At 37.6% G+C, this 14,571-nt stretch overlaps 1 protein-coding gene across 1 annotated transcript in view; it reads right to left on the bottom strand.

Annotated features, from left to right (window-relative positions):
- LOC126199758 (calcium-activated potassium channel slowpoke) overlaps positions 1-14,571 on the bottom strand; it is an 872,527-nt gene that overhangs the window by 165,372 nt on the left and 692,584 nt on the right. Inside the window, exon 19 of the mRNA XM_049936649.1 lies at positions 5,037-5,096. Coding sequence (XP_049792606.1) covers positions 5,037-5,096 — 60 coding nt within the window. The remainder of the gene's footprint in view (positions 1-5,036; positions 5,097-14,571) is intronic.

Here is a 14,571-nt window from a genome sequence, read left to right as displayed (position 1 = left end):
TTAGTTTTCTCCATAAGAGGATGTGGAGTTGTACACCTGGCCTATTAACAGATTTTTCAGTATCAATCCTACATCTACATCTATGTGATTACTCTGCTATTCACAATAAAGTGCCTGGCAGAGCGTTCAATGAACCACCTTCAAGCTGTCTCTCTACCGTTCCACTCTCGAATGGCATGCGGGAAAAACGAGCACATAAATTTTTCTGTGCAAGCCCTGATTTCTCTTATTTTATCATGATAATCATTTTTCAATATGTAGGTGGGTGCCAACAGAATGTTTTTGCAATCGGAGGAGAAAACTGGTGAGTGAAATTTCATGAGAAGATTCTGTCGCAACGAAAAACGCCCTTGTTTTAATGATTGCCACTACAATTCACGTGCCATGCCTGTGACGCTATCTCCCCTATTTCACGATAATACAAAAGGAGCTGCCCTTCTTTGTACTTTTTCGATGTCATCCATCAGTCCCATTTGATGCGGATCCCACACCACACAGCAATACTCCAGAATAAGGCGGACAAGTGTGATGTAAGCAGTCTCTTTAGTAGACCTGTTGCACCTTCTATAAGTGTTCTGTCAATGAATTTCAGTCCTTGACTTGCTGTACCCACAATATTATCTATGTGATCATTCCAATTTAGGTTATTTGTAATTGTAATCCCAAAGTATTTAGTTGAATTTACAGCCTTCAAATGTGTGTGACTTATCACGTAATTGAAATTTAGCTGATTTCTTTTAGTACTCATGTGAATAACTTCACACTTTTCCTTATTCAGGGTCAATTGCAAGTTTTTGCACCATACAGATATCTTATCTAAGTCATTTTGATCAAAAAATGGTTAGAATGGCTCTGAGCACTATGGGACTTAACAGCTGAGGTCATCAGTCCCCTGGAACTTAGAACTACTTAAACCTAACTAACCTAAGGACATCACACACTTCCATGCCCGAGGCAGGATTCGAACCTGCGACCATAGCGATTGAGCGGTTCCAGACTGAAGCGCCTAGAACCGCTCAGCCACTCCGGCCGGCCATTTTGATCATCTGATGACTTTACAAGATGGTAAATGACATGACATCATCATCTGCAAACAATCTAAAACAGCTACTCAGATTGTCTCCTATGTCGTTAATATAGATCAGGAACAATAGAGAGCCTATAACACTTCCTCGGGGAATGCCGGATATTACTTCTGTTTTACTTGATGACTTTCTGTCTATTACTATGAACTGTGACTTTTCTGACAGGAAATCATGAATTCAGTCGCACAACTGAGGTGATACTCTGTAGGCATACAATATGATTAGAAGATGCCTGTGAGGAACAGTGTGAAAAGCCTTCTGGAAATCTAAAAATATGGAATCAATTTGACATCTCCTGTCGATAGCACTTATTACTTCAAGAGTATAAAGAGCTAGTCGTGTTTCACAAGAATGATGTTTTCTAAATCCATGCTGACTATGTGTCAATAAATAGTTTTCTTCGAGGTACTTCATAATGTTTGAGTACAGTATATGTTCCAAAACCCTACTGCAAATCAACATTAGTGATATAGGCCTGTAATTCAGTGGATTACTCCTACTTCCATTTTTGGGCATTGGTGTGACTATTCTGAGAACTCTTTGTACTCAATGAGGTATGTTTGGTACTGCAGTGCCAACTCCATGCTACCCTTTTCTCTCCCTGAGTTATAAACTGTGACACCTTCATTTTCATTTCACCTTGTCCTTTCTCTTTAACTTCACTTCACTTCATTTTATTGATCTTCATTTCTTTCTTTGGCGTTTCCAGTTATCCTGGCTATAGCAAAGCCTGAACATCCCAAGCCCCATTACACAATGGAGATAACAGGCCCTTTGGGTTAGGTAGCATATAACTTGTAAATTGGTTAGACCTTACAGGCTGCCAAGATGGGTATCTTGTGAGCAAAAACTGATGGAGTCAAATACGCCAAATTTCAACCACGAAATTATTTCTTGTAAAGAAGATGGTTGTTACTGTCCCTTTGCTGAAAACTTGATAGAATTAAAAATTTGTAAAAATCAAGAACTAATCATACCTGTAGAAACAGCTCTATACTGAATAACAACAGGAGTGAGTATAAAAGTTGAACAGACTGAGAAAATTATTGAAATATGTCATTCATCTGAACAATGCATAACTACCAATGATATTGTGAAAGAGAAAGAGCTGTTGAGTTGTGACTGTTATTACCTAGAGCAACAATGAAGAAATTGATGACAAGAAATGTCTAATCATTTTTGGATAATGTAGAGAAAATTCTTCTGCTGGTTTTCACACTTTACATTTGACCTCTTAACAAGCTATTGGTAGTTTTTTTATAAATAATAAACTTGATGCATTAAATGCAGTTATTGTATATAGCACTGCTTTTAATTTGTTATGCAATCTGACACTGAATTATAGTCATTGTACTGACCTACCATCACCATTTGATGAAACACTTATAAAGTCAAGTATGATAAGCAAAAAATTTTAAGTTATCGAGATCCTAAAATTTGAAAAGTATGTTACTAAAAACTTTGGATCTCAAATGTAGATATCTATTTTTTCTTTCATAACTTGGCTGCAAAATATAATTCTGCACTAGTTTTAACTGAATCTGAATGGAGGAACTTTAATATATACAGGAGCCATATTTTATTGTTTTTCTGCCAATAGAAAATATACTTTGCTTATGAATACAGTTAATCTTAAATTATATTTTAGTCACACAAAATGAATCTGTGTATGTTTTCCTATGTCAAAAATGTAAATTAAATAAATTCTGGCTGATATTGGCTGAAGTTGTCCATAAGATTAGACATAAAGACAGACTATAAATGAACTACTTTCTGAATGGGGTGTCAGTAAGCAGTTTAAATGCAAATTTGCAATTCTATTCCAGAAAAACTTGCATGTGCGCTCATTTTTAGTGATGATGCAAATAGAAATAGAAGAGGTAGGAGACATAGGGGTTAATTTATATTTCTTCAGTTGTCATAAGAAAAAAATTAAAAAATATGAAATAATTTTGCAATGATAAATAGTAAAGGAGAAGTAGTGATAAAAAGTTTCTGAATTTAATTTGCATTACAGGGTTATTTTTTATTTCTTGATGAATACTGCTACATAGGATACTGAGGTTGAATATGATAGGGATTGAAAGTATAAAGAAAGGTTTCAACAGTAAAGCTGAAAATGAAATATACAAATATGTATTATCATAAAGAAATATGTGGTACTCACCATCTGCATACTATTACAGATTAAGCCCCTGTCAGAGCAAGTGGATTCTTCCTTGAGAGATAATTAGAAAAAAGGAAGGAAGAAATATATATTGGAAAGTATTAAAGGTAGTAAACTGTAAGATGGGGAGGAATCAATATGGAAACACACGACACAGGATATGAATATAACATATCCCCCCAATAGCAGTTCCATCACCATTGTTGATTTTACGCCTGTAATGTTCCTGAATTTCATCTTACACAACTTCCTCAAAATAAATATAGCATAATTTTATCTTATGTTTTCAACATCATTTCAATACCTCATATTTATCTTTCAAACTTGCAGCTGTTTTATCTTTTCTCACTTCACTGTCATTACCTACTACCGCATGTACTACTTCATTTATTCACAACCTTACATATTTTTTATCTTTCAAAATAGTTGGTCATAATACTTTTAGTCTATATCTTACAGTATATCATATTTTATTCCTCCTATTGTGTCTGTGTTCTTTATATACCTCGACTTTACTTTTCTATGCATGAGTAACATAGCAGCCAATTATCTATTAGCAAGATACATCTTTATTCCATAACCTACACATTCAAATATATCCTGCAGTCACCTCAAGATAGAAGACTGTTTCTGAAAGCAACTTATCAACACCATTTATCTAATTTTTTGGAAAGTTAGATGTCTGTCTGCTTATATTTAGTTTTTTTCCTTTGTTTCACTTTATGAAGTGTGCACTATCAGTTAGTAAAGTTCAGACGACATCTTTATTTTTTGTTACTGACAACCCTAACTCATCTGATTAGCATGAGCATTTATCTATCTTCACTATCAATTATGGAGTTGATGTGATAGCACCCAAAGTTTCAGAAAACGTTTACAAAATAAATGACTGTATGTGAGAACACTGCTTGGTGTAAAAATGTTTTATTAACTGTATATTTTTGAAATTAGTAGTGTGTACAAAAATAGTAATTTCATATAATGTTGCATTGCTACACTGAAGAAGAGAAGGAAACTACTTCTACGAGCTATTTATTTTATAATTACTTCATATTCAAGATCAAATTTGAACAAGTCTTTAACACAACTATAATATTCTATACCAAAAGACAATAAATGGCACCCAAAACATGAGTATAATATCAATCAGAGCATTCTTTGTTAATATATCTGATTGCTAAGCTGAAGCACGCTGAGTTTACTCAAAATCTAAAGAAGAAAATAGCCTGTAAGTGTGTAACATGAATTTTCTGCATGTTCAATTTTGAGATAAGCAGCACATATTCATTTTCTAATAAATTCCATGCAGCTACAACATTTCTGAGAATATTAATAACCATCATGGCAATTATGGCAAAAGTGTTGCCAAATCAATGCCATACCCTTGACTGCACTGCACTATTTTCCCTCCTTAAGCAATTAGATGGGACTTATCTCAAAGCCAGCAAAAACTGGTTATGCACTGAGATTTCACTCAACACCATGAAATTCCTTGATTTTTTACACGTACCACTCACTGAGGCACACCACAATTAAATACTGTAAAATAGGCATAACTAAATGAATTCAGCAACTTAACTCTAAAAGGAAGAATGCAACACAAACATGAACATTTACAAAGTAATGGAAACAACCATGCAAAATACATGCAGCTTGCTACACAAAGGGTCACTATTTCAACTGCCTGCTTTCTAGCGAATATAATGTGACTGAGATAGAGATATACTATGAGAAAATATGGAATATCTAACAGAAACAAGAAGAGTTAAGTGCTGAAAGCATACATGAGCTTTTTGACTTCATAGGCAAGATGATAGCCAGCATATGTCGAGTCCTCTTGAGGCCTGGAATAATATTAAAAATCACTATTGCCACAATTTTCTTTTTCAACAAAACTGAGATTGTCAGCGAGATAAGTATAGATAACAAAAACAAAGTGCTTACATAAAATTGAAATACAATAGAAATAGAAACAACAGTACATGTATACAGTAGGGAATACTATAGAAACTAAATAAATGACAGCATTTGAGCGAAAACATATTAATCATGGGTGGGCCTGGTTTATATTTTCTATTATTCTGACTCAGACATGTATGTTGTAGCTGTTCTCAAAAAGTAAAAGTATTATATGTGTTGAAGGTATCACTATGATTGTGATTACAAATCTAAAAGAGTTGTGATAAATAAATGAAGAAAGCAGTGACAAATATGGTCTATAATTTTAAATCATTAGGGTTGGAAATGTTTTTATCTCTTCTAAATTATGTTTAAATTTTGAATATTACATTAGGTGTCATGTTATATATAAAGTGACATTTTGAATTTTAATGGTGTCAAAAAACAGAATAGTCAATGGAATTAAAAATAACATGAATATCTTTGACGATCACACAAGTACCAATTCAAATTTAATGATTTTGCATTACTTTATCTCCACTGCATAAACTTGAAGCAATTCTCATTTTCAGCTCACATTTCACAATTTCATGAAAGTGTTTGCATTAATTTTATTCCATATTTGAAGAAGCTTATTTTTAGTGGAAAATGTCAAATTTTGTGCATGTTAACTTTTTTCTTTTCTTGATTAGTTCATGTAACTATTATATTCTATGAAAGCATCAGAAAAAACACCACCTACTTGGCAGTCACTTAAACTGAAGCAAATAGACAAAATGAATGTCAAAATGATTGTGTTTTTTTAAGTCCAACGAAATTTGTTTCAATTTTTTGTAACTGATAAATTTTATTATGTTTCCTATCATTATATTAAGTTTTATGTTTTGAGATTATGCCTCTTTGGGTATATTTTAAAGTTATCTCCAATGTTTTCTTATTTGGATATATTTCAAAGATCCCCAGTGGTACTGATGTACTTTTCATTGCACAGGTTCATACAAATACACTTTCAAAGAATGAATGTTTAATTGGTATACTTTATTCAATCTAGTGATATTTCACAAGTCTATATCTTGATGTATGTATGTGTACTCATACAATATAGACACCACCAATACTGGATCCATTTCACAATAAGATTTCCTGAGAACTGGAGACAATTTTTCAAGGGCAATTGTAGTAACATACCCCCACATTGTCTTTCTTCTAATTTCTAATCCATTAGTTATAAAGCTGGTCTCGTCAATCTGGTGTGTCTAGCAATTTTCACTACCTTTTTTCCACAACTCATCAGATAAAAGTTCCCAATTATACACATAAATGTACCACTTCCAGACTACAAGCTAAACAAAACTTTATCTTAGTAAGCTATGTTTCTATTTATCACAGTCACAATTCCTAAAAATTTAGAATCTGTTCTTTAGAAGCCATCAGACACTGGAAGCTGTATTATATGCATGGCCTGTTAGTTTCCAATGCATTGTAAGTCTGTGAATAATAACTGAAGTGAGAATACTATTCAGAAATATGTCAAAAGGTGATGATGTATAAAACAGTCAGTCACTGAACTTATTGGCTAGTAACTGCTAAGACATATGTCTCATCCTTTTCTGGCTTACATTGGTATTCAGCTATCGAGTCATGAATTCCTTAATCAAAATGTAGAAATGTTATGTTGTAAGCACTTTGTAACAATACACTGTTTTTGAATTGCTGTCAGATGGAAAAATAGTTTTACTGGATTAGTATCTATGATGTGTGGCTGTATTTACATCTTCTGCATAGCAGGCATATGTAATATATTTCATCACATCCATGATGTAAATGGTTACAACCATGACTGTGTTAGAGCAAAAAATTTGACATTAGTCACACTTCTTTTATTAATGTGCTCTGCACATCGAACTCTGTGGGTTCATCTTCAAGTGCTGTTTAACATTTTGGCATACTTTAATGTCAGTTTCTGGTCAAGTACTATCTTTTGAAGGGAATTATGGTGATATTTTGTGTATCAGTACCTTAACACACAAATTTTAATCACCATTAATGCAATTTTCTATGATATTTGTTGTTTTTTTCTGCATGTCAGATGTCTATTGTTTATTGCAGATACCTTATCCAGATATAAACGACATATAATGCGTATGTCATGCCTGTCACTTAGCTGATAGATGAATACCTATTCTTGATATTATTTGTGCAATTAACTTGAAAGCCATTGTGTAAGGTCAAGAAAGCAGTGTAACAAATGTATCTTTGTTAAAAAAGAAGACATTGTCCCTTGTAGGCTGTATTGTTCTTTATTAAAATCATGCTATTAGCTAACTTCAGGCCTTTATGAAGTACACTTGCAATGTAATGTGTTATATACTGTGCTCATCATGGCTGACATTAACTAATAGCATGATTTTGATATGCAATATAATCTATTATATATCATGCTCATCATGGCTGACATTAACTTATAGCATGATTTTAATAAAGTACAATACAGCATACTACGAGCAATGTATTCTTTTATTAAACACATAGAGTCTGTGGATCCCTATGGAATGAAAACGTATCTTTACTGCATTGGAGACTGAAAAATTATTACAGACTGCAAATAACAGCTTTACGTAGTTCAGAGATATATTTTTCAAGAATTATGTAGTTAAGGTCTACATATTTTGCATGTGCTATGACTGATGCAATTACAACAGCTATTAGATTATTTTTAAAACTGCAAGTTTGCATGCCATTTTATTTTTAAATCTGCTATACAGTAATGTATGCACTGTATACTTACTACTATGTTTCCTATCACGCCTGCAATATTAAAACTAGCTATGTTACTACAGATTAAATTAACAGTCTTAAATTTTCCTGTGCCACAGTCAGGAAGCAGCATGTCCACTGATGAGACTGTAGTATAACACTGATGCACTGAACAGCTACTATTGCCATTATAAAACAACAGGACTCTGTAATGTAGATGTAGCTTGTATATAAACCAGAGTATTACTAAATGAGACAGTTTTCAGAGAAATAGAACATATCTTCCACTCGGAATTTCACTATCAAGCTGTTAAAATTATACGTAACAGGGTTCAAAATGTATCTTCCCCAATGGATTAAGCTTATAATTCTAAAAGTGATAGCCAACAGACAGTAAGGAACTATTGCATAACTTCAGTAGCATTCTGACCAATGTCCAATACATTATGAAAAATGTTGACAAATTTCCTCTATACTTGTATCATATATGCTACATTACTTCAAATAATATTTGTTCACAAAGTGAACTGTATTTTGGATGAACATCAACTGTGTCATATTCGATACACTACGTGGAAAAAATATATTAGTGATTTGTCATTTTCAAAATAGTCATTATGTGTCAAAAGTAATCATTAACAAGTGGATTTTAGAGCAATAAAGTTTGACTTCATGAAAGAAAGTTTATTCTTACTGATTTAGATTTATTTATTTTTACAATGGTTCTAAACGTCATTTATTATTCACTGAGTCAAATTCTACTAACAAAATTGATGCAAAAGTTGATTTTATACCTAAAAATCATGTTTTCTTAGTTATTCTTAATTGATGCACTGGGTGTTTGTGACCACATTCCATTTTTCTTTGTTCACTCTCAGTTACAGTAATGGTTTGTTGTTCTTGGAACATGTATGTCTAATTCAGTAATAATTATCATAGGATATGTTTGGAACAGGGACTCACTACATAATTTTTTGATTTCATCACTGCTGAAACACAGAATGAGCGTAACAGTTCTGCACCTGAGAAATCGTAAAGGAAGCAAACAGTGTGATAGTATTTGTTTGAAACAGATATTGCCATTAATTAATGTATAATAACAATCAAAGAGGAAATACTAGCATAGAGTATTCAGCAACTGAGGAAGAGGAAGATGGTGAAGGTGTAGAGGTGAACAAAATGAACAGAAAGCTAATCTAATCTTTACAACCATTGCCTCAAACATATAAATATGAGATATTCTGAATGCACAATATTCTTCTCCCTTACTTCAGAAAAAAGTGTTTCATAGTTGCTATGATGGAAAAGTAAAATAGACTGTCAGAAAGTGAGCTTCCAACCAACAAGGCCTTTGTCAAAAATAAACACCACACACACACACACACACACACACACACACACACACACACACACACGACTACAGTCTCTGGCTGCTGAGGCCACATTGCGAACAGCAGCACATAATGATAGAGGCAACCATGTGGTGGAGGTAAGAAGGGGGCTGTGGTGGGAAGGGGAGGGATATCAGGGTAGGAGTGAGGGACGGTAAAGTGCTGCTTGTGGCAGTGTACAGGGACAAGGTAAAGGGAGGATAGGGCAGCTACGCGAATTCGGGAGGTTATACGGAGGGCTAGTAGTACACATGCGGACCCTCTTGAAATATACTGGACGTCTCATTAAGGACTTCACAGACCATAAGTACCCTACTAACCCTGAACAAAAACAGATCTCCCATGCCTTATCTCTCCAGTGACTCCCAAAGTCCCACCGTCCAGCCACAGGTGAGCATTCCCTCATGACTCAGTACCACCAAGGACTGGAGCAACTGAATTACATTCTGCACCAGGACTTCAACTACCTAGCATTTTGCCCTGAAATGAAGAATGTCCTGCCCACTATCCTTCATACCTGTCCCACAGTGGTATTCTGCTGCCAGCAAACCTACACAACATCCTCGTCCATCCCTACACAACCCTTGCTCCAAACCACTTGCCCCACGGCTCATATCCCTGTAACAGACCTAGATGCAAGACCTGTCCCATAAATAATCCCACCACCACCTACTGCAGTCTGATCACAAGCATTACCTATCGTGTGTGGCTGGTCCTGGCGGAGGTTCGAATCCTCCCTTGGGCATGGGTGTGTGTGTTTGTCCTTAGGATAATTTAGGTCAAGTAGTGTGTAAGCTTAGGGACTGATGACCTAAGCAGTTATGTCTCATAAGATTTCACACACATTTGAACATTTTTCTGAACATTACCTATCCTATCAAAGGTACGGCGACATGTGAAACCAGTCATGTGATCTACAAGCTAATCTGCAATCACTGTGCTGCAATCTACATGTGCATGACAACCAACAAGCTGTCTGTCCATATGAATGACCACTGACAAACTGTGCCCAAGAAGCAGTTGGACCACCCAATTGTTAAGCACAGTGCTCAGCACAGCAATCTTCATTTTAATGACTGCTTTACAGCCTGTACCATTTGGATCCTTACCATTACACCAGCTCTTCTGAACTGCCCGGGTGGGAACTCTCCCAGCAACATATCCTACATTCCCATACCCTTCTGGCCTCAAATTTCATTAGTCATTCTCCTTACCCACAGAACCCCTTTGCTGTTGCCATTCCAGCACTACACAGCCCTCTGTTCCACCAATGCACCCTCGGTCTATCTAATGCTCTCCTTTTCCACTACCTGCCCTCCATCTAACCTTCTGAATGAACCTAGCTGCCCTACCCTCTCTCCACTTTGTCCCTGTATGCTCCCACAAGCTGTCCTTACCTTCCCCCACCCCTACCCTGTTATCCCACCCCCTTTCCACCCCACTCTGCTCCTTACCCCCACCACCCAGTTGCCTCTACCATCATGCGCTGCTGTTTGCAACATGGCCTCAGCAGCCAGAGACTGGGTGTGTTTGTGTGTGTGTGTGTGTGTGTGTGTGTGTGTTTGTTGTTTATTTTCTACGATGGCCTTGTTGGTTGAAAGCTCACTTTCTGATAGTCCTTTCATTGTACCTATCTGTGACTCAGCATCTCCATTATACAGTGAGTAGCAACTATCGTTTTCATAATATTGTTAATTCTGTCCTGGATTTGCCATTGTTTAAAACAGAGTAATATTTAATTTTTACCCATGTGTAATTTTGTCTCATTAGCAAGCTGCTATATCATATATTATGTATGGCCTGTAACTACATGCCAGGATCGTAGAATAATTATTCATGAATATATTATCTCAGTGATTATTTGTTTGATTTTGATTTAAGAATTTTGTTTTGGGCAGCTAGAGGATATAACATTGGTTAAACTACTAAATATTAACTTTGAAACAGAAATGATGGAAAGTGCATAATGAGAATAGTAACATTTATGCTGACACATGATTGAAGAAGAAAAGGTAATAAGAAAGTAGCTTCTCATTTTTTCTTTATTTTCTTTTCATCGAAACTCTGCATGCATTGACATACAACGTTTTGCTCGTTTTCCTTTTATGGACAGCCTTTCACGTTTTACATTAGAAATTACAATATCTAGAAATAGGTCATATTTAGAAGTGATGCTTAAAAGAGAAAATTAAAAGCCTGCAGGGATGAAGTTAAAAAGACAATGAAGATCGGTACACACTCTCAGTGATCAGTTAAATGTCCATAATAGATATGTATTAAAATTAATAATGATTGTAAATCTGAAGAAAAGTTTGATGATTTAAAAGTTGAAAGTCAAACAATCGAAAATCCAAGGTGGAATGTAACAATATTAGAGAAGGAAAGTTGCTACTCACCATGTAGCGGAGATACTGAGTCATGATAGGCACAACAAAAAGATTCACACAATTATAGTTTTCAGCCATTAAGGCCTTTGTCAGCAATAGACACTCATACACACACGCACACACACATTCATGCAAATGCAACTTGCACGCATGTCTGCTGTCTCAGATAACTGAAATCACATTGCGAGCAGCAGCACCAGTGCATGATGGGAGTGGAAACTGGGTGGGGGTAAGGAGGAGGTTCAGACGGGGAGGGGGAGGGATAGTATAGTGAGGGTGGCGGACAGTGAAGTGCTGCAGTTGAGACGGAGGGCAGGGGAGAAGGTGGAGAGTGGGGAGGGGGGGGGGGGGGGGGGAAGACAAAGGCTCCACCACTGTCATTTTGAACCGCAAGGATTACCTGGCAGAAGGATTCTGTCAGCTGTCAGATACTTCCATCTACAAACCTTGCCACAGTGACGCCATTCCAGTAGTCCAGCAGGATCTCCAGTCACTAGTCAAATCCTTAGGCCCATCCCAGAACCGCTCCCCAGTGTCCATCTCTCTACTTACCCCTACCAGTCCCTGCAACCCCACCTTTTACATGCTTTCTAAAGTCCATTAACCCGACCACCCAGGACAACCCATTGTAGCTGGTTACTGTGCCCCAACTGAGAGAATCTCTGCTCCCGTAGACAAACACCTTCAACATATTACCCGGAACCTATCCTCCCATATAAAAGATACCAACCATTTCCTCCAAGACTCTCCACAGTTCCTGTCCCTTTACCACACAGTGCCCTGCTCGTCACTGTTGATGCCACCTACCTGTACACTAACATTCCTAATGCCCATGTCCTTACTGCTATTGAACACTACCTTTCCAGACACCCTATGGATTCCAAAACAGCAACCTCCTTCGTAGTCACAATGACCAGCTATATCGTCACCCACAATTACTTCTCCTTTGAAGGCATTACCTCCAAACAAATCCAGGGTATGGCTATGGGCACCCGTAAGGCACCTCCCTGTGCCAACCTATTCATGGGCCATCTAAAGGAATCCTTCCTAAAAACACAGAATCCTAAACCCCTCACCTGATTCAGATTCATTGATGACATCCTTGCTATCTGGATTGAAGGGGAGGACACCCTATGCGCATTCCTCCGGAACCTCAACAACTTCTCCCCCATTTGCTTCACCTGGTCCTACTCAACCCAACAAGTCACCTTCCTAGATGTTGGCCTCCACCTCTGAGATGGCTACATCAGTACCTCCATCCATATCAAACCTACTAACCACCAGCAATACCTCCACTTCAACAGCTGCCACCCATTCCATACCAAGAAGTCCCTTCCGTACAGTCTAGCCACCCGTGGTCTTCGGTCCTGCGGTGACAAGCAGTCCCTCACCAAATATACCGAGAGCCTGACTGAAGCCTTCACTGACTGAATTATCCTCCCAACCTTGTGCAAAAACAAATCTCCCGTGCTTTATCTTTCCAGTTTCCCACTACCTCCCAAAGACCCACAGTCCGGCCACAGAGGAGCACCCCCCTTGTAACTCAGTACCATCTGGGACTGGAGCAACTGATTTACATTCTCTGCCAGGATTTTGATGACCTCTCATCGTGCCCTGAAATGAGAAATATCCTGCCCACTGTTCTTCCTACCCCTCCTTCAGTGGTATTTCGCTGTCCACCGAACCTTCACAATATACTCATCAATCTTTACACAACCTCTGCTTCCAGTCCCTTACCTCATGGCTCATACCCCTGTAATAGACCTAGATGCAAGGCCTGTCCCATACATCCTCCTACCACCACCTACTGCAGTCCGGTCACTAACATCACATATTCCATCACAGGCAGGGCTACCTATGAAACCAGTCATGTGATTCACAAGCTAAGCTGCAACCACTGTGCTGCATTGGGCATGACAACCAACAAGCTGTCTGTCCGCATGAATGGCCACTGACAAACTGTGTCCACAAAACAAGTAGACTACCCTGTTGCTGAACACACTGTCAAACATGATATCCCTCATCTCAATGACTGCTTCACAGCCTGTGCCATTTGGATCCTTCCCACCAACACCAGTTTTTCTGAACTGTGCAGGTGGAAACTTCCCCTGCAATACATCCTACATTCCCATAACCCTCCTGGTCTCAACCTCCATAAGTCAGTGTCCTCACCAATCCAGCCACCTCCCTGTACCTATTCCAGCACTACACAGCTGTCATTTCACCGACACAGCCAGTTTTTAAATTTATTTTTATTTCTGTCCTTTCCACTACTTCCCCCTCCCCCCTCCCCACCTTCTGTCCTGCCCTCCGTCTAAACTGCAGCACTGCCACCCCCACCATAATAACCCTCCTCCTCCCCGCCCGAGCCTCCTCCTTACCCCCACTCCCATCATGCACTGGTGTTGCTGCTCGCAGTGTGGTTTCAATTGTCTGAGACTGCAGATATGTGTACAAGTTGCATTTGCATGAATGTGTGCGTGCGTGTGTGTATGTGTGTCTATTGCTGACAAAGGCCTTAATGGCCGAAAGCTATAATTATGTGAATCTTTTTGTAGTGCCTATCACGACTCATCATCTCCATTAGACAGTGAGTAGCAAGTTTCCTTCTCTAATATTGTTAAAAATTGAAAGTGTAAGTCAATATAGGTGCAAAAATGAAACAAGGAAAGATTTTGACAATTTACAAGTTCATAGAGGACATGATGCCAGCCATGGATGTGCATCCTGGTGATGCACAGTTTTAATACAGACCACCAGCAAGAGACACTGATTCATCACCAATGGATTGTTCTTCACGACTTCAAGATAATCAGCAAAATGCACCTTTTAGAAATGATAAAAGATTATTCTAAGGTAGAACTTCATGAGAAACTAAACAAAAG

The sequence above is a fragment of the Schistocerca nitens genome, chromosome 1 (assembly GCF_023898315.1).
Source record: "Schistocerca nitens isolate TAMUIC-IGC-003100 chromosome 1, iqSchNite1.1, whole genome shotgun sequence".
Taxonomy (NCBI): Eukaryota; Metazoa; Arthropoda; class Insecta; order Orthoptera; family Acrididae; genus Schistocerca; species Schistocerca nitens.
Note: the sequence above shows the minus strand (reverse complement) of the source record. Positions and strands in the feature narration are given on the sequence as shown.